The 19,623-nt window shown below is 36.4% G+C and overlaps 1 protein-coding gene and 1 long non-coding RNA gene across 4 annotated transcripts in view; one reads left to right on the top strand and one right to left on the bottom strand.

Annotated features, from left to right (window-relative positions):
* LOC121318435 (SCY1-like protein 2) overlaps positions 1-10,010 on the top strand; it is an 18,947-nt gene extending 8,937 nt beyond the window's left edge. The window contains exons 7-19 of one of the 2 annotated variants that reach the window (XM_041255104.1): positions 25-141; positions 373-498; positions 974-1,150; positions 1,500-1,511; positions 1,630-1,752; positions 2,529-2,642; positions 3,037-3,169; positions 4,219-4,337; positions 7,832-7,932; positions 8,242-8,305; positions 8,759-8,848; positions 8,957-9,076; positions 9,215-10,010. In XM_041255104.1, coding sequence (XP_041111038.1) covers positions 25-141; positions 373-498; positions 974-1,150; positions 1,500-1,511; positions 1,630-1,752; positions 2,529-2,642; positions 3,037-3,169; positions 4,219-4,337; positions 7,832-7,932; positions 8,242-8,305; positions 8,759-8,848; positions 8,957-9,076; positions 9,215-9,844 — 1,926 coding nt within the window. In that variant the 3' untranslated portion in view covers positions 9,845-10,010. The remainder of the gene's footprint in view (positions 1-24; positions 142-372; positions 499-973; positions 1,151-1,499; positions 1,512-1,629; positions 1,753-2,528; positions 2,643-3,036; positions 3,170-4,218; positions 4,338-7,831; positions 7,933-8,241; positions 8,306-8,758; positions 8,849-8,956; positions 9,077-9,214) is intronic. The other variant, XM_041255105.1, reaches the window with a different exon arrangement.
* Positions 3,185-19,623, bottom strand: LOC121318436. Of its 2 annotated transcripts, none has more exons than XR_005950611.1 (4): positions 19,511-19,623; positions 18,869-18,914; positions 17,164-17,264; positions 3,185-3,733 (listed from the first exon to the last, which is right to left on the bottom strand). It is a non-coding gene; the product is annotated as an uncharacterized LOC121318436 (long non-coding RNA). The 2 variants fall into 2 exon arrangements; XR_005950610.1 differs by lacking the exon at positions 3,185-3,733 and adding an exon at positions 16,382-17,053.

Below are 19,623 nucleotides of genomic sequence, written 5' to 3'. Positions count from 1 at the left end.
ATTTGTCTTGTATTTTATAACCAGTTGAGCCGTTTAAGTCAAAACATCCTTCAGAAGATTCCAGAAGAGGTTCGTGAGCATGTAAAGCTTTTGTTGAACGTAACTTCTACTGTAAGGCCTGATGCAGATCAGATGACCAAGGTAAGTGTATTTATATTACAATAAATTATACACACAACATGCTAATTCATATTTAATAAAGTAGATTCGGTGACACAACAAGTAATATACAGTTGTCTTTATCAGTAGTATGTGGTATACATACATCCCAATAAGAACAACAATACTGACTATATAGAAGTTTTGTTTTTATGTAAACAACTCACAACAAATTGATACAAATTCATTATTTGCATGTTTTTGTGTATACAGATTCCCTTTTTTGATGATGTTGGAGCTATGACACTACAATATTTTGACTCGTTATTCCAAAGAGATAACCTGCAGAAATCTCAGTTTTACAAAGGACTTCCAAAGGTTCTTCCTAAATTGCCTAAGGTATGTCTGCTTCCATTACCAACCACATTCCGATCACTCTCTTCTATGAACCTGGTTCAGTCTAAACAATGTTCCTTCACTTTGACCTGTGACCTAATATGGCTGCCACATTGTGGTCATTAAACTTGTTGGTTTCCTAATGATAAAGACCTAGCCCTTTCAGATCTTTCCTTCATACTTATTAAAACAACTGAATTAAATGATTTTTGGTTTTGGTGAGAAATTTTATATATATATATATATATATATATATATATATATATATATATATATATATATATATATATATATATATATATATATATATATATATAAAGAAAGAAAGAAAGAAAGAAAGAAAGAGAATGAATGAATGAATGAAACAAAGTTTGCTATAATGGAACTGCAAGCAAGTTCTTCAGTGATGGTAATTAAACGTGTAGAAAAACAATGTATTTCAATTTGATTATGAAATATGTGATTTGTTTCTGAGTAGCGGGTTGTAGTACACCGTATCCTGCCAGCTCTGACCTCTGAGTTTGTGAACCCGGATATGGTTCCCTTCGTCCTGCCAAACGTCCTGCTCATTGCTGAAGAGTGCACTAAACAGGAGTATGTTAAATTAATCCTGCCCGATCTCTCCCCAGTCTTCAAGCAACAAGAACCTATTCAGGTATTCAGCATCTGTCTTATTTAAGTGACTGCTCTGTGTGTATACTAAAGCAGCCAAGCTCAAATCCTCATGCAAAGGTAGCGCTAAGTATGACAGCATGCTAAAGGATAAGGAGATTCTGAAATACATAACATAAGAGTGTAATCTGAAATCAAACCCTGCAGAACGACATGACAGTGGCATTAGTAATTCATATTATGCTTGTTAACCTCACCAGTGTGAAATCACAGATCAGTGGGAGGGGGAGACTTGAATATTCAGGGTTTGCAGTTTCCAGAATAAGATGGGTTTTGAATTGACATGTAACCAAACAACTGTTTTTGTTTTTTGTTTTCTTCCATGCCATCAGGCAAGCAATATGGTGAGTGAAATTGTGTATAGAAAGTTTCATCCAGCTTTGTAATCTTTTTAATAATGAGAAAACGAGTTGTTTTTCACAGCAAATGTTCCAAGTAATTGCTTTAGGATTGTCTTTTCAGATTCTGTTAATCTTTTTGCAAAAAATGGATTTGCTGCTGACCAAAACTCCTCCAGAAGATATAAAGAACAGTGTGCTACCAATGGTTTACAGAGCTCTGGAAGCACCCTCAATTCAGATTCAGGTACTGTCAGAAAACACTACGGTTTGATTGTAATATGTTGAAGTAAGCCTACGGTTTCAGTTTGTAATTGAGCAATTAAAATATGTACCCGTGGGGGTAGTACCAGAATCGTCTTACTTCGGTTGGAGGAAGAAGTAATCCGGCAAGTTGGGCTCTGTTACACTCATCCTTGTTCCTATATATATTTGTAATATTTCTTAGTGATTTAATTTACATAATGATTAAAAACTATGCAGACAAGATAGTATTTGTAATTGGTGTGTAGGTCTGACTTTTAAACATTTCGTCAATCTGTGCGTTTAAGTGCTCATTTTCTTTTTTGCTTACAGCTTTGTGCACTAATGCCTTTTTCGTACCAAATTAATATGGTAGCGACTGAAGGAAGACACGCTACTGTTTGCCTTCACACAAGAGGAAAACTGGGGAGTGAGTTCACTCACAAATTAACTAATCCTACCCCTGAATTAAATATTTTGGGAGTAAAATAATTAAATAACTCCAAGGTTGTGTGTGTGAAGGCAATTACTACTCAAAGTACTGCAAACCAGTACTTGCACTGACCAAACTTAAATTTCCTTTATTATTGGTTTTTGTGGTATACGCAGATCTGATCGAATGTGATGTTCTGTCTAGTACAGTACTCATTGTATAGTCAACTCATTTTTCACTTGGAGCTATACTAAAAAGATAAGGACCCTGTGAGAAATGTATGATTTTAAGATTTAGGCTTGCTCACTAAATATATATATATTTTTTTTTATATTCACAATTTGCAGGAACTCTGTCTAAACATCATTCCTACCTTTGCAAACCTGATAGATTATCCATCCATGAAGAACTCATTAATTCCAAGAATTAAACATGCATGTTTACAGACATCCTCTCTTGCAGTAAGTAAAAAAAAAAAAAAAAAAAAAAAAAAAATACTTTTGATTTATTGTACAATTAAATAATTCAAAGGAAAATCCACATTATGCTCTGCTTGTAGTGACTTATGTAAACTGCAGTCTAATATTCAAATTATAGAAGAGATTTGAAGTAAATCTACATCTTCATCCCTGTAGTACCTGTTTTAACCCTTAAGGTTAGTGTTTAGGGACTGTGTAGTTAAATCCAAACTGTTGACAGCCTTGTAAATAAGATGGGGCTTCTTTTATGCATACCACAATTTAATTTCTAGAAAATAGTATTATAATAGCACTGTAGTTTTCGGTAGTGTCTTTCTTTTTAAATGGAAACTGAAAATGCAACTTGCAGGGAGTTTAATTGTATTCTCTTTTGTAGGTCCGTGTAAATTCCCTGGTCTGTCTGGGCAAGATTTTAGAATATCTTGATAAATGGTTTGTAATTGATGAGCTCCTGCCGTTCCTGCAGGAAATTCCATCCAGGGAGCCTGCTGTGCTTATGGGAGTATTAGGTAATGTATGTGTAGCCGGGCAACTCATAACTACTCAGATACACACACACACACACACACATATACTCAGATAGTGAAATATAATTACATTTTTGTTCCAACTTTTGTTTTAGTTGGGGCATTTCGGAAATGATTTTTCATTGGGTACAATTTTTATTAATTTGTGATTTTTTTTTTTTTTTAAAGAAAAATGTTATATTGAATTGGTACATTCGCATATATCCCTTTCCCCAATGCAGCAAGCTCTGACTTCTTGTCTAGACAGAATTCATTGGTTTCAATGTACAGGGGTGCTGTGAAGTTAACAATTAATCGGTGAACAGATTCTTTACAGCGGTCTGCCATGCTTTCACTGGGATATGCAATGCTGCATCATATATGTTTGAGTTCACATCAGGACAAGGGGGATAATGAAACGGTGTATCTTCTTTAGACTGAACTGAAAAAAGACCTTGCTGTGTGTTAAAGCTTTTAAGTTTTGATTGAGTCTTGAGAAATGTTGTATAATCTTTGTAGCGTGTTTGTTACAGCAGATGGGACTCATGGCACTCGGTGAACTTGTCTCTAAAAACAAAAGAATCACAATAAAATACTTAGCAGGAGTTGTTGCATCAGTTAATGTACTGCACATGGAACTGAAAGAATAAGCAATATAACTTCACTATCTGAATTGAAATGACCTTCCAACAGTTTGCTTTCATCATCACTTTCAAGATTTAAAGAATTAAATGTTGAACTAGAGCAATTCATTATTTACTAATACGTATTTGTTTATAGTGTTGTTGTGTCTACCGTGTATCATCTCACGTGGTATTCTAGCTATTATATGTTGATGAATACATGGGATGTATTTCAAATGTTTCCTTTTTTCAACTATACATATATATTGGGGATATGTAACTGTTTAATCAACTTTTTGGCTTCCAAGTGACGGATGTTTCACAACATTTTACTTGTTTCTGATGAGAATAAAATTACCTTGGCCAATTTGTTTGACTTTTTTGTATCAGCATCTTTTTAATGGATTTTTTATACTGTCCTTTTCACAGGAATCTACAAGTGTACATTTGCTCATAAAAAGTTGGGGATTACCAAAGAACAACTGGCTGGGAAAGTCCTGCCCCACCTCATCCCTCTCAGCATTGATAACAACCTCAACCTCAACCAGGTTAGGCTTTTCATTGAAATTTGAATTGGTAGTTTACAGGTACATTAAGACATGTAGAATTACCTCAGGCTGCCCGCTCAGTCAAGGTCTTTGCGGTCTGGGCAGACCCATACCCGAACGGGTTTCAGGTAGAAAATTGTTGTGCAACACTCGGAGCTGGTTTATTCAATTAATGTTAATGTTTTACAGTTAAGGCTACGATTTTGTCAAGGAGGTCATGAAAATTGTGAATTTGAATAAAGTCTGTGAAATCTTGGAAATGTATGTAATAACACATTTGGTTAGGTGCTTCCTTTGTTTCCTTTAAAAATGCAGTATGTCATGCAATGAAAATACAAATCTGAGTATCTGTAAATTGTTTGGTTGCGTATGCACGTAGCATTTCCATGTAGCTATATAGGGCAACGAATGAGATAGCTGAGCGAGCAAGCACGTAAATAGGGGACAGCTAAAATACTAAAAATTGTGAGCGAGCTGTTTCTGTAAACACAGAAGAACAAATGTATCGGTGAACATACAGTACCAGTCAAAAGTTTGAGTACACTTGCTGGAAACTAGTTTTTTTCATAATTGACTGTTTTACGTCGTATACGTTTATGTAAATACTTGAAAATGAAAACACATGCTACTATAAACAAAACATAAGGAGTATGAAAGCAATGTTCAAGAAAATTGAAAATGTTCTCAATCTTGGATTCCTCAGAATAGCCACCCTTTGCCTTAATAACAGCCTCACAAACACAAGGCATTCGGTTAACAAGTTTCAGCAGGAAATCACCCGACATGGCTTCCCAGCTCTTCTTCAGCAATTCCCAGAGATGTAGGGCACTTGTGGGTAGCTTTGCTTTGACTCTTCTGTCCAGTTCGTCCCATACAAGTTCTATGGGATTGAGGTCTGGAGACTGGGCAGGCCAGGTCATTAGATTGAGTTGTCCTTCACTTTCCTTCTTTGCCAGATATTGCTTGCACAACCTTGAGGTGTGTTTCGGGTCATTATTTTGCTGAAGAATGAAGGACTGCCCAACTAGTCGTAATCCTGATGGAATGGCATGCCTCTGAAGTATGCTATGATAGCCATGCTGGTTGTGCTTGCCATGGACTTGGTAAAGATCACCAACTCTGTCACCAGCAAAGCAACCCCAGACCATGACACTGCCTCCTCCATGCTTGACAATGGGAACCACACATGCAGAACTCATGCACTCACCCTCACTGCGTCTTACAAATACTCTGCCGTTGGACCCAAATATTTCAAATTTTGACTCATCGGTCCATGGGACCGACTTCCACTCCTCCAAGTCCAGTTTCTGTGTTTTTTGGCCCAGGCAAGTCTCTTCCTCTTATTCTGCACTCTTAACATAGGTTTCTTTGCAGCAATTCTTCCAGTTAGGCCAGCTTCACGCAATCTCCTCTGAACAGTTGATGTTGAAACATCTGTACTTCTAGTAGCATTTAGCTGAGCTTGTATTTCAGGGCAGTTAATCGCCGGTTTCGCAGACTTGTGACTCTGATGAACTTGTTCTCTGATTCTGAGGTCACCCTTGGCCTGCCTGACCTTGTTCGGTCCTCATGAGTGCCAGTTTTCTTTGCTTAACCGAGTGCATTTTGCCATTTTCTGCTCCATTACATTCAGGAGTGACAAACTTGTGCCTATGCTATCTATATTTTATAGCAATCATGGACCCTCAACTGTTAACAATAATTGGTGACAAAAGGTTAATTAGGTAACATGCTAGTTAACTCAGAGAACATCTAACAAAGACACTTTTATACTTAGACCAGTGTTCTGACACCGTGTTATGCACATTTCAGACTTTTAACTGACATCCCCTTGCTTTGGGTGACCATTTCATTGAAATTGACAAGATTTACATTTTCATTTAAATTAAATTTTTGAATGCAATTCAGTTATGATTATCAGCTTATATAAGTACATATCATATCATGAAATATTAAGTGTTTATAGACAAGTTTTATACAGAAAAGCATAGATAATTGTGAAAAACCTGGTTTCAAGCAGGTGTACTCAAACTTTTGACTGGTACTGTATGTTTACGGACTTACAGAGGCTTTCTTTTCAACATGCTGTTTCAGAATCGTGAAACTCTAAATCGTGGTTTGTACTTCTGCAGATGAATGCCATATGTCAAGCAGACAGCTGTAAAAGTTGTGCAGCTTCACTATTTGCTCGCAGCTGTTTTGACTGTGCAAAGTGGTTGAAGCTGTTGTTCATACTTTTAAATAAGACTGCATTTGTGAAATTGGATAAATGGACATGTAAGTAGATGTTCTATGGTACCTCTTAGACAAGCGGTTTAAAAACAAAACTAAAGCGACATCGTTGGTGCATCCGTCCTCTCAACCATCAGAGAACCCAAAATGCAGAATTGCAAACATTGAGAGATGCAGGTATGTGAGAGAGAGGTTAAGTATTTTAGAATGACAGGTGTAAGGTTTGATGGTCTGTTTAGACTACGCCTGTTCAAAAAAGAGGCAAGGTTGTAGATAACATAATTCCAACTTGTCGCACAGGGTCGGAGACCCTCAACGCCGACCAGAAGTTATGTCAGAGTCTGAGGTATGTACTTTAAGTTGTGTACTCTGAAGTAACATTTAAACTTGTCAGTAGTCAAAAGCAATAGTCTTTATATTGGATTTGGAGTACTGTTTAAAAGCTCGTGTGTATGTTGATATAGCTAAAATGTGACCTTTCCGTGAATTCTTGGTTTTTTGCTGCACGTCATCCTGTGAAATGTAAAAAAAAAAATGCTGTGCCAAATTCGTAGCCTTACTTGGTGTATCCCATCTCCAGTATGTAAAAAGGCTATGTATTACTATTAAAGGTGATTTTCTTTGCTAATGTTTTTTTTTTTTTTTTTACTATTGATAAATTGGAGATTGATACATGGAGATGACATGCGTTGTGACCATACAATGCTCCGCCCCCCCCCCCCCCCCCCCCCCCCCCCCCCCCCCCCCCCCCCCCGTGTTCAAATTGCCGCTCGTACACTGGAACAGCATGTTTTTAAATTAATGGAACAGCATGTTTTTAAATTATTTTATTTTTGAACAGCAATATGAAATTAAGTGCCAGTATATGTACAAGTACATGTTTTGTTTGGGGTTTTCTTTCTTTCTTTTTTAAATATTGTGACGTGTGTCCTCCCATGTCCATCTTGTGCGGCTGCTTAGGGAGCCCTCCTAAGGGTTATTAAGAGATAAAAAGCCCGAAAAGGTCAGATCCCGATCTGTAGTTACAAGTTTTACTTCAGTTCGGGTCAGGTAAAAGCGATGATGGTTCAAAGTCAGAGTGGTTTGTTATTTTGAACCCGTCAGGGTGGTCCTCCTAATTGCTTCTACTATTGAAGGCTACAGCTACAAAAAGCTACATAATTAGACCATGTACAGTATGTAATAAAATGCAGTCCACAGTTGCCTGGTTCAGTAATAATTTTCGGTCATTTACAACAATGTTTTTTTTTTAAATCTCCCAGTTCAATTCCTTTATGGCGGTAATAAAAGACATGTTGAGTCGAGTAGAAACAGAACACAAGACCAAACTTGAGCAGTTGCACATCATGCAAGAACAGCACAGGTAAGTATTTAAGAGGCAATAAGTCAAACTATGTTTTTTTTTTTTTTTTTTTTTCTCACTTTTTACATTAATGTAGCCATCCATTTAAAGTTACTACAGGGGATTAATATTAAAAAAAAAAAAAAAAAAAAAAAAACCTATAAACACCTTATTCTAAACATTATATTTTCAAAACAAACTTGAAATTTAAAATTGTGTATTGTACTCATTCATACCTGGTGTATTTCTGTTTCATGGTTTTTTTTTTTTTTTTTTTTTTTTTTTTTTTTTCTCCTTGTAATCTAATTAATTGTATTTAAAATGCATTAGGGGAATGGCAATTTCCAGTTCAGTGAACAAAACCGAAGCGCCTCAGTCAAATCCAGTTAATCAGGTAAGAAGATTGTTAGGACATAATGGGACGTTTGTGTGTTTATTGTTGTATTTAATGCAACTCTTAACAGCATCTCTTCGTGTTTGTAAAGGGGGGGACTTTATGTATTAGGTTCATGATTTTAATTTAGCCTGTTGTTCATTAGAAGGTTTAGGGTTCTTATTTCCTTTACTTTGATTTCAGCAATGCAACTTTAGTTTATTCATCTTATGGGTGTTGTTTCAAAGCAAGTTTGTTTCCACAAATTGATAATGTGCATGTCAAAAGAAAACCTTTTCACAAAGGTCTAGCCAGTTCAGCACATCAAAAGTGTGTTCTTCAGAAATGCTATACAGAGAAGTGATGGATATGCATGGGTTATCCAAAAATTACAAACTCATTTGTAAGGAAGATAATTTCACACTGTAGTATAATTCTATTACACTACAAAAAATCAGTTGCTTTCCCAAACAGATTGACAACATATTTGGATCAAATTCTGTAAGCGGAGGATCTGAAAGGAAAGAAAATGGGTCTACGGCAGTAGCACCCCAACCATCAAGAGTATGTTTTTATTTATTGATTTTTTTTTTTTTAAATGTATATATGTTTTCATTTGTGTAATGCTTGAAATCTGCCATTGCAACCAACTTCATTTTATTATTTTACCAGGTATCTCTAACACTGGAGGAAAAACAGCGGTTAGCAAAGCAACAGGAGCAGACTCTGAAACTGAGGAATCAGAAGCCTCTTGCTCCCGCAAATGTGACAACGGCCGCTTCTATAAAACCAGTAAGACGTTCAGTATTCATCAGTAGAATTTATTTTCATCATCAAATAAAATATGTAAAATAAATACCGTTCTGCAGAAATCTGTGGGTACTTTGGTATTGCTTGCCTTTTAGACTAATCCGATTTTTATTTTTATAGATGAAGGATCTGACCAGCACCCTTCTAGACAGCATGTCGTCTATGGGGACCCTGTCTCTAAGCACCACTAAACCAGGCCCCTCCACAGGATTCTCCACCATGTCCTCGATGGGTACTATGTGTGCGACGGGAAACATGAGCAATGGTTTTAATTCCAGCATGGTATTCCAGCCTTCTGCCATGAACATGGGAATGTGCACCCCCAACCCCAGCATGTACGGTGGCATGGCTACGACAACAAGCACGCCCAGTTTCAACAGCATGGGTGGGTTAAGTCAGCCAGGTACAGTGGGTGTGTTGCAACAAAACAAACCTGCAAACATGGTGGCTCTAGATTCTCTGTTTGTACCACAGAAACACAAAGTTAGCTTGAACCAAATGGCACTGAAACCTGCACAAACAGCAGCTGCCCCCAGCCCATGGCTGAACCAGTTTGGGCAACCCCAAGGACCACAGACCATGAACATGCCCATGGCTCCAGTGCAACCTGGGGTGACGGGCCAGACAGGCTTTGGAATCCAGGCAAATCCATTCTTTAACCCTCAGAACTTCTCCCAGCCCGGCATGCCAAATAACACCATGAAAACCAGCACCTCTGTAAACAATGACCTGAAAGACCTTTTTGGCTAGGACATTGTTGCATTTTTTTATATTTTTCATTTTTCCTTCAATCATTAATAGAGAACTAAATAATCAGAATCATGGGTGAGCTGAAATAACATCTACCATATCTATTGTATCCTATATTACTATTATCATTTGTATGCCATATCTAGGTTTGCCTGGTGATGTGGACCTAAACATGTTTTATTCCAAAATTTTATATATATATATATATATTTATATATATATTTTATATATATATATATATATATATATATATATATATATATATATATATATATATATAGTTACATAATATATATATATTTAGTTACATGAACTACTTAACGGATAACTGATTGACTTTTTTTATAATAAACATCCTGTATTGAACAAAAAACTTGTTAAAGCACTTTTAAAAAAATATATACAGTTATATATAATAACTGGATCATTCCACTGTGTTTTCAATCCTACAAAACCTATTAGTTTTAATTGGCACAGCAGTACACTGTGCAGACAGGCAAACACCAAATTTTATGTTCAAGAGCAGAAAATGGCATTCTCTTCTGGAAAGTTACAAAGGAATAAGAAACTTCAGTTAAAATTGTGTGTGTAGTTTTGAATAACAGCAGCTTTTATTATAAACACTGCAAGAATGTTACTCTTTAGATACTGTAGCATTGATAGAAATACCACACCAGAGATGCATGAAACCTTCCAGATGAAAATACTTTAAAGCAGATTTCAGCACATCCATGATACTATGCATTATTGATCTCTTTCCAGCTTTGGGATTTCAGTTCTAATTAAGGTGATTTAAGTGTCTTGCTGAACAGGCTGTAGGGTCTAAAACGCAGTGCATTGTTGTTCGTATTCTTGCAGAGTCTTTTTCAACATAATCTTGGATGTTTCTGTATTTTTATTAGCATATGCCTGGTCATTCCACATTGGTTTGCTTCGGGTCTTCCTATCAAAATGTCTACTGAATTGGTGTTAAAATCCAACCTGTTCAATCCAGAAACATTTCATTGGTTCCTGGCTGCAGCATTTTGGCAATTTCAGCATTTTGATAGGTTCCTCTATCCTACCTGCTCGCGCCAACACAGGTTGGTAACTGACCAGGGATATGTTTAATAAAAAATATCAAAACAATTGCGATTTTATGTTAAAAGATATTGCAAGAATACATTCAACAAAGCTGAAAGCTAGGAAAAGTAATATGTTGTGTTTTAAACTATATAGTCTGTTCAGTAACACCATCAGAATACTTTTCAATCTTTTTTTTTTTTTGGGGTGCTGCTCAAGATACCACAGGGCCTTATGCTATGAATGTGATACAGGTTTTGAGCATAAAATGTTTTGATGAAGCAGTAGTGCTACTGATGGACAGATTGTAAGTGGTAATTATTGATTTTTGTGGGAAAACCTTTGCATAACTCAGTTATGCTGCTTTGGTTAAATAATTTTTTCTTGTCACGGACCTGGGACCAGATGGCATTGCTATAGAATGCCTTTGTTTCAAAGTTTAATTATAAATCTGTAAAAATGTATTTGCCTTTTAAGATAAAATCTGATATTTTATTACACTGTAGAGCCGTAGTAAATGATCATGCTTGCTTGTTGATAATCTCAGATGATGTGGAAAATAAAAAAAAAAAGTTTCATTGTATATAATCAGGCAGGTGAATAGTCATTGTTACTTTTTAGTTCTTTCAACTTTTAACACTTTACAAGTTTCCCATGCAGAGGAAATTAGAAGGAGAATGTACAGTACATGTCCTGATGTAATAAAATACTCGTATAATTAGGGCTTCTGTTTTTGAGGTTTTTATTAATTTCATTTTTCTGTGCTTATTTTTAGTTATTTTCGTGTGTTAGTTAAATTGGGACGTTTTTGCTTTATATATACTGTATGAAATGAGTGTTTTTGGTTTCTTTCCAAAATGCTTGGGCATTTTTTTCTGTCAAAATATGTATTGTAACTCGACAGTACTTGCACACTTAAGCTGTACCTTCTTTCCTTTACTGTCTTCCACAACTAAATCCCAATGGTCACAGGCACATTATTCTGGGGTTTTGTGTGTACGCATTTTTTTACATTTTGCCACAATTTGCAATTCTGTTTTAAATCCTCCGTCCTCCGTCTCTTAACTGTAATACAGCTTTAAATGCCTCCATTCCTAATTGCAATCTCGTTTTAAATCTTGCAAGCGGAGTCTCCAATAGAAATGTAGGAATGTGGTGCCACTCAGTAGTTGGGGTTGGTTTAAAGTATTCAGAACGTATCAGTGATAGATACAATTCAGGAAGGAGGGACATTGGATTTTATTTTTTAATGGGAAAGGAGTAGTCAATGTGATTTGATTAAATGTTTACATTGTTTTTCCAGTGTTTATTGGCTACGTACTGATTTTATTTTATTTTATTTTTTTGTATCAGGTTAAAACCAAAAAACCAATGTTTTTGTATCAGGTTAAAACCAAAAATTCAGAAGTCCTAACTATAATATCCCACAACCAATGGTTTTTTGTATGGCAATATACCACTTTTGAATCCTCTTTTATACCAATTAGAGCTTAGACTTTGTTTGACATTTTACCTTGCAGTGAAGTTACACAATTATACAAGCAATTTGTTTGTTACAGTTGAGCCTTAATTGTATTGAATTTGTTTTGTAGGCAAGATTTATCTATTCCAGATACTGACATCTGCATATGTCAGTGCCCTAGCTCATTCGTGAAAAACTCCTAACATCTGGGAATAATTTGGGTATTTTATTTTCAGTTGAAGAACTTCTACAATGAGCAAAATGACAAGCCAATCTTAAATGCATATACACATCTTTGACATATCAAATGAATGAAAAATATATAAACTGATCTACCTTTTTTTAATAACAATATTTTGTGTGCTATTAGGGTATACAAATTTAAATTGTGAATATAAATACCCTTGGTGAATCTTTTGCAATAAAATTTACCCTGGCGGGCATTTTCTCAGAAACTCTAAGCAACACACACATACAGTCATATGGTAACTAATCTTTTTTAAAGGCTAAAAGAAACAACGGTGGTCAAACACTGCTGTTATAGAACCTGCAACTCGGACAGCAGGTATCCAGACCATATCCAGGGCGTTCAATTTTTCCCTGTTTCCCAAGCTTAAAAACGAAGTGTGGCAGGCCCCATTCGCAACTAAATGTTGACATTACAAAAGATACTTCCCTCTGCTCAAGGGTGAGGTAAGCCTAACGTGGTGTGATAAACGACTTTGTTTATGAATTATAAATAAGGCCCTGTGTTCAGTTTTTTTTTTTTTTTTTTGAACCAGTATTTCAGTCCTCCAGCCCCAAGATGCCGATATAGTGAATGTAATTTGTAAAATAAATGTGCTAAGTAATAATAAACAATGTATGTTTTAATGTGGCAAACAGTTTGATTATTTAAAAATACAATTTTCATACGAGTAATGATCATGTCTATGATTGTGTATGTTACAAATGACAGCCTAGAAATAATTTCATAGACATGTATACAGCTCTGGAAAAAATTAAGAGACCACTGCAAAATTATCAGTGTCTCTGGTTTTACTATTTATAGGTATGTGTTTGGGTAAAATGAACATTTTTGTTTTATTCTATAAACTACTGATATCATTTCTCCCAAATTCCTAATAAAAATATTGTCATTTAGAGCATTTATTTGCAGAAAATAACTGGTCAAAATAACAAACAATGCAGTGTTGTCAGACCTCGAATAATGCAAAGAAAATAAGTTCATATTCATTTTTAAACAACACAATACTAATGTTTTAACTTAGGAAGAGTTCAGAAATCAATGTTTGGTGGAATAACCCTGATTTTCAAGCACAGCTTTCATGCGTCTTGGCATGGTCTCCACCAGTCTTTCACATTGATGTTGGGTGACTTTATGCCACTCCTGTCGCAAAAATTCAAGCAGCTCGGCTTTGTTTGATGGCTTGTGACCATCCATCTTTCTTGATCACATTCCAGAGGTTTTCAATGGGGTTCAGGTCTGGAGATTGGGCTGGTCAGAGTTGGGGAACATTGTCAGAGCAGAAGGAAGCAAGTTTTCTTCCAGGACAACCTTGTACTTGGCTTGATTCATGCGCCCTTCACAAAGACAAATCTGCCCGATTCCAGCCTTGCTGAAGCACCCCCAGATCATCACCGATCCTCTGCCACATTTCACAGTGGGTGCGAGACACTGTTGCTTGTAGGCCTCTACAGGTCTCCGTCTAACCATTAGACGATCAGATGTTGGGCACAGCTGAAAATTGGACTCATCAGAGAAGATAACCTTACTCCAGTTCTCTACGGTCCAATCCTTATGGTCTTTTGCAAACCTCAGCCTTTGTTTCTCATTGATGAAGGGCTTTTTTTCTAGCTTTGCACGACTTCAGCCCTGCCCCTAGGAGCCTGTTTCGAACCGTCCTCGCCGTGCACTTCACCCCAGCTGCCGTTTGCCACTCTTTTTGTAGGTCACTTGATGTCATCCTACGGTTGCTGAGTGACATTCGAATGAGTTGGCGGTCATCCCAGTCAGTGGAGAGTCGTTTTTGCCCTCTGCCGGTCTGTAGCTTTGTTGTCCCCATTGTGTGCTGCTTGACCTTGTTCTTATGAACCGCCGTCTTTGAAATTTTAAGGATGGAAGCAACCCGACGCTCACTGTATCCCTCTGCCAGTAAAGCCAGAATTGAACCCTTCTTTTCCTCACTCAAAACTTTCCTTTTCAAATCTTTGGGCATGGTCAATAGTTATTTTTGGATTCCAATTACTTTTGAGGTACTACTAGCACTGTTTTGGCATCCAGCTGGTCCTAATGCAAGAGGATAGTGATGACCACAGGAGTGGTTTTTATACTTTTCCTCATAAAATAAGATTTGGTTCAGGTGATCCCCTAATCAGTACCTCATTCAGTAGAATGAGGTGAGTCTGTGTTGGAATTCAACAGACACTGGAATGGAATGGCTGCCATATGTAGAGATGCTGATTTAAGAAAAATTTGCAGTGGTCTCTTAATTTTTTCCAGAGCTGTATTTATAAATCTGGAATGTTTACAAGCAAAAACTCATTTTACATAATTTTGTGAAAGGGCATCCAGACCCTGTATCAGCTGATGGAACGGCTGTTTTATCTAGGGCTTGGTACGCATAATGAGTCGAGGTCGAGGTCATCTATCACACGGTAGAGCTTTCACCGACGGGCTCTATCACGTAAATATAATAAAGTCTATTATAAAAAAAAAAAAACATTACAAGGAAGGCCTCCAAAAAATTGTAAGCATAATGAAAAATTGTCTGTCGGTCCTTGTTGAGAAAATATAGGTCGTCTGCGAATAGAGCACTCTATTCCAAACAAGTTTCCTGCGACCATACAAGGGCTGATTTAAACAAGAGATACAGTAATACAGAACCCACTTTAAGCAATGGATATAGTATTAAATCACTATACTTTGTCACCAACAATGTGTCAGTATAAAACCTCTCTTAGACTTTTCAATTGCAACATGCAGGTGGTGTGGCTTCTCGCTCTCATGGTCCGTTAACACTGGACTGTCACATCATTATTCCCTGACACTACAAACTTCACTCCATGGATGTATCCATTAATGAAAAAAATACATGCTAGCTCTTTGCAGCTTTGGGAGATGGCGGCATCGCGACAAAAAGCCAAAATGCAGATGAGGGGGTGAAACATCTGTGGTGGTTGTCATGCTGGCATGTTGGTAGCTTGTCCAAGGTCCTATGGTTGCTAGGGGAAACTAGGAGAGGGCAAAGCCCATTCCAGAATCTGTGTATTACTATAATGTCTGGTGTGCTTTCTATATAATTATTAGAATGAAAAGGGAACCGTCAAAGCACGACACTTGCACTGTACATCGGTTTTGGGGAAAAAAAAACAAACAACTACTCTTATATAAAGTTTTAGAGGCTTCAGATAAAGATACAATGTAATAAATGTACAGTGATGTGTCTTCATACTAGTTGGTACTATGAATGAGAGTGATGTAGTTTTGCATGTCTGAATGAGATCCTGCTAAGAGACATGGACTTTCTGATTTTAAAATAATAAAAATAAAATTAGCTTCTAGTATTCAAAACAATTTTGCACATTTCAGTGTTTAATTTTGTATTTTTTTAATATATTTTAGTTAATAACATTGGTTCATATTGTAGAAACTTATCTAGGTTTTGGTAAGAACATAATTTGAGGTTTCATCCATTTGGGTTTACTCTCAGATGACTGTATGACTTTTCATACAAAGATTAGAAAAAGTGCAAATGTGTGAAATAGCTGTTGCACATAGCCCACTGATCAGACATTTACGACGTGTCTGAAAGGGATATTTGGGTTTTGTGTGTGTGTATCCCAATACCCATTTGATTGAATTCATAAAATGCGTTAAAATAGAAATGTTAAATGTATTATTATTTTATAGAATCTGCAAACCAACATATCTATATCAGTTAACAAAAACATCACAGATGTAAAAAGCAAATATATAAAAATGATAAATGTATGTATTTATTTCCAGAGATCAACAGAATATTACTTTGACAGTGGTATCATAACTTAGGTAGGTGTGTTCATATACGTATGTGTTTAAGCAGCAAACACAAATGATTAACTTACATACACACATGAAAACTGGAGAAGAAAATCTAACTGGTAACCACACCCAGTCCTGGGTTTCAAAACTTCCCTTTTTGGATAAACTCTTTGAAAATACCATGTGCCAGGAATTTGAAGAACCAGGCCCCTGATACATGAACTGATTGCACTGAATTCTGACCCAAGTCTAGATCTACAACAGTATCAGTTGATCATGGGTGTAGGACTAGTGTGACTTTCTAACACTGCAACAATAACAATATTAGGGCCGCTTTCTAAAAAGAAAAACAAATTGGCAATGTTACAGATCAATTAAGGGTCACATAGAAACTCCTAAGGTAACCCTCTGAAACAATATGATGTGGCTGTCTAGGTATCTTGCTGGCAGTGAAGCCTAAATCAATAGCATGTAATGATATCCCACTGATGTGGTCCCAGTTTGTTTGATAACTGTGCTGCTCTTCTGTCATGCTACTTGATGCTCTCCTTTATTATATGGCAGTTCAAAGGAGAAGATCCATGTAAACTATGCTTACAAGTACACTGGATCGCACAGTTTAGAGCCAGCCACTTGCCTTGGTTTGATGGTCACTATCTTCCTATATAGACAGAAATACAATAATATATTCAAAGGTCAATGTCTTTTAAGTAGCCTTTTCCAATGTTTAAATTAATTAAAACTGATTAAGTAAAAATAATTTCTCCAAACCTGTGGGAAAAAAATTCAGCATTTTCTGTGCAAAGGTGGTCACTGTTGCAGACGCCGAACTGGTCGAGTTTTAGTAGTGCTGAGATTTTTCTGCGTCATAGCTGAAAAAAAAATGAATCGTTTTAAGTATTTTTGACAAACTATAATCAAAATTATTTTTTTAAAAGGTTTAATATTCAGACAAAGCATTCACATAAAAGTCACTTCCTCAGTATGACAGGGATAGAGCCTTATATTTATTTACAGATAATCTGTAGACAAACCTAGAACCCTCTAATGCTGTTACCTGTTTTACTTGTATGTCTTAAAGAGTAAGTCGCGGGGTTCCAAAAAAAACAAAAATAATAGCATTATAAGTCCCTACGTGTTGCTACAACTGTTTAAATAATGCATCTGTAATTTTTATAACTTTAAAGTCTGTTTCGAAGCTCTCTTCAAAATGTCTGCTCTAGTGCATTAGGGTTTATGATCTGTTTTCTAAATCACTGCAGGAAGAGCGATGCCATGTGTTACCTGTTTTACAATGTGGGCAATAATCCTTACACTATTTGTGCACTAGAGTGGACATTTTGAAAATAGATTTGAAACAGACTTTAATGTTAGAAGTAAAAAGTTGTCAAGATGTTAATGAAGAGATTACAGGTATGTTATTTAAACAATTGTAACAACATGTGGGGACCCCGCTACTTTTTTTTTTTTTTTTTTTTTAAATACTCCAGTTGATTATCATGACACATGACTCAATGTCCTCACTTGAGACAGAACAAATGCCTCCATTCACAGTCTATAAAGCAAATGCATGCACAAGAGTGATTTAATGAAATGTTATAGGCTTTTCCAGTGTTCCACATTAGGAGATGATTTTAACTGCCTGGTTTACATCACAATTCTGCTCGCCATTACCAGTTGCAAATTGGAATAATCAAAGATTGTACCAGAATATTAATAACTTCCATTTACATTATATCCATGCTGTAGATTACTTTTTAAATATAAAAAATATAAAGGTGTTCTGTTTTAGTACCCTGATTTTGAGCATAACAATAAGGCATGTGGAAAACTCTGAAAAGATGTGGCAAAAGATTCTGTGGTCCGATGAAACAAAAATTGAACTGTTTGGCCTAAATGCAAAGCGTTATGTCTGTTGCAAACCCGACACAGCACATCACCCAGGTAAGACCATCCCTACAGTGAAGCACGGTGGTGGCAGCATCATGCTATGGGGATGTTTTTCATCATCAGGGACTGGGAAGCTTGTCAGAGTAGAGGGCAAAATGGATGGAGCTGAATACAGGCAAATCCTTGAGGAAAACCTGCTTCAGTCTGCAAAAGACCTAAGACTGGGATGGAGATTCACCTTTCAGCAGGACAATGACCCCTAGCAAACTGCCAAAGCGACACTGCAGTGGCTTAAAAACAAGAACGTGAATGCCCTAGAGTGGCCCAGTGAAAGCCTTGACTTGAATCCGATTGAGAATGTGGCAAGACTTGAAGATTGCTGTCCGCCAATGATCCCCATCCAACTTGACTGAGCTTGAACAATTTTGCCTAAAAGAATGGGAATATTGCACAATCCAGATATGCAAACCTGGTAGATACGGTGGTTCTACCAAGTATTGACTCTGGGGGTGAATACTTATCTAACCAAGACATTTCAGTTTTTTATTTTTCATTAACTTTTAACAGCCCATCAATGGTTCCTTACCTGTGGAATTCTGCAGTGCCATCCTCATCAGGTTCCTAAAAAACACCTAGTTTTTTAAGGATACAGTTCATTAACACTTTAATTACTGACATGCATTTCATACATTTTATAAAATAATTTAAGGACTTTAGTCTTTATGCCTAGCAGTCACTGCTGCATGTTATTTTTGGTTGAAATGTATGAAACGTACACCACTGTGGACCGATTGTGTACTTTAGAACATTTTTAATAGGATGAGAAAGGAAGATTAGTTTATTATGACAACGGCAAGACTTTTATCATCTGACAATGTCTTTGGTACCATTTGTTTCACTACGTCACTTCGTTTTGGTTTGTTATTTTCATAAACACTAAGACCAACGCTACCTTTTTAAACCACAAGGGTGCAGTATAACCTCAATTTTCAGCTTGTAAACAATACAATTACAGCATTCTGTCTACTGCTATGCTGTACGGGAAACAATTAATTTTCAACATTGCTATTTTTCCTTAAACCTTACAATTCCATGTGGAGTTTTGCATGTTCTTTTAACTTTTTTTATTTTGTTTTTAAAGCTTTTTTTTTTATTTTATTTTTTTTAACTTACTCGTATCGTCCTAATTTTTTGTATATCTCAAACTGAAACTTACTTCGGTACTTACTTCTCTGCTGCTGGCTGGTGTCGCAGGTCCGGCTCCTGCTGGTGCTGGTAGTGTTGTGACGGCACTGAAAAGAGTTCTACTTGATGCATTAGTCAGAGATGCTGTTTAGTTTC

The sequence above is a fragment of the Polyodon spathula genome, chromosome 7 (genome assembly GCF_017654505.1).
Source record: "Polyodon spathula isolate WHYD16114869_AA chromosome 7, ASM1765450v1, whole genome shotgun sequence".
In the NCBI taxonomy this organism is placed as follows: Eukaryota; Metazoa; Chordata; class Actinopteri; order Acipenseriformes; family Polyodontidae; genus Polyodon; species Polyodon spathula.
This window is presented reverse-complemented; position numbering and strand designations above follow the sequence as displayed.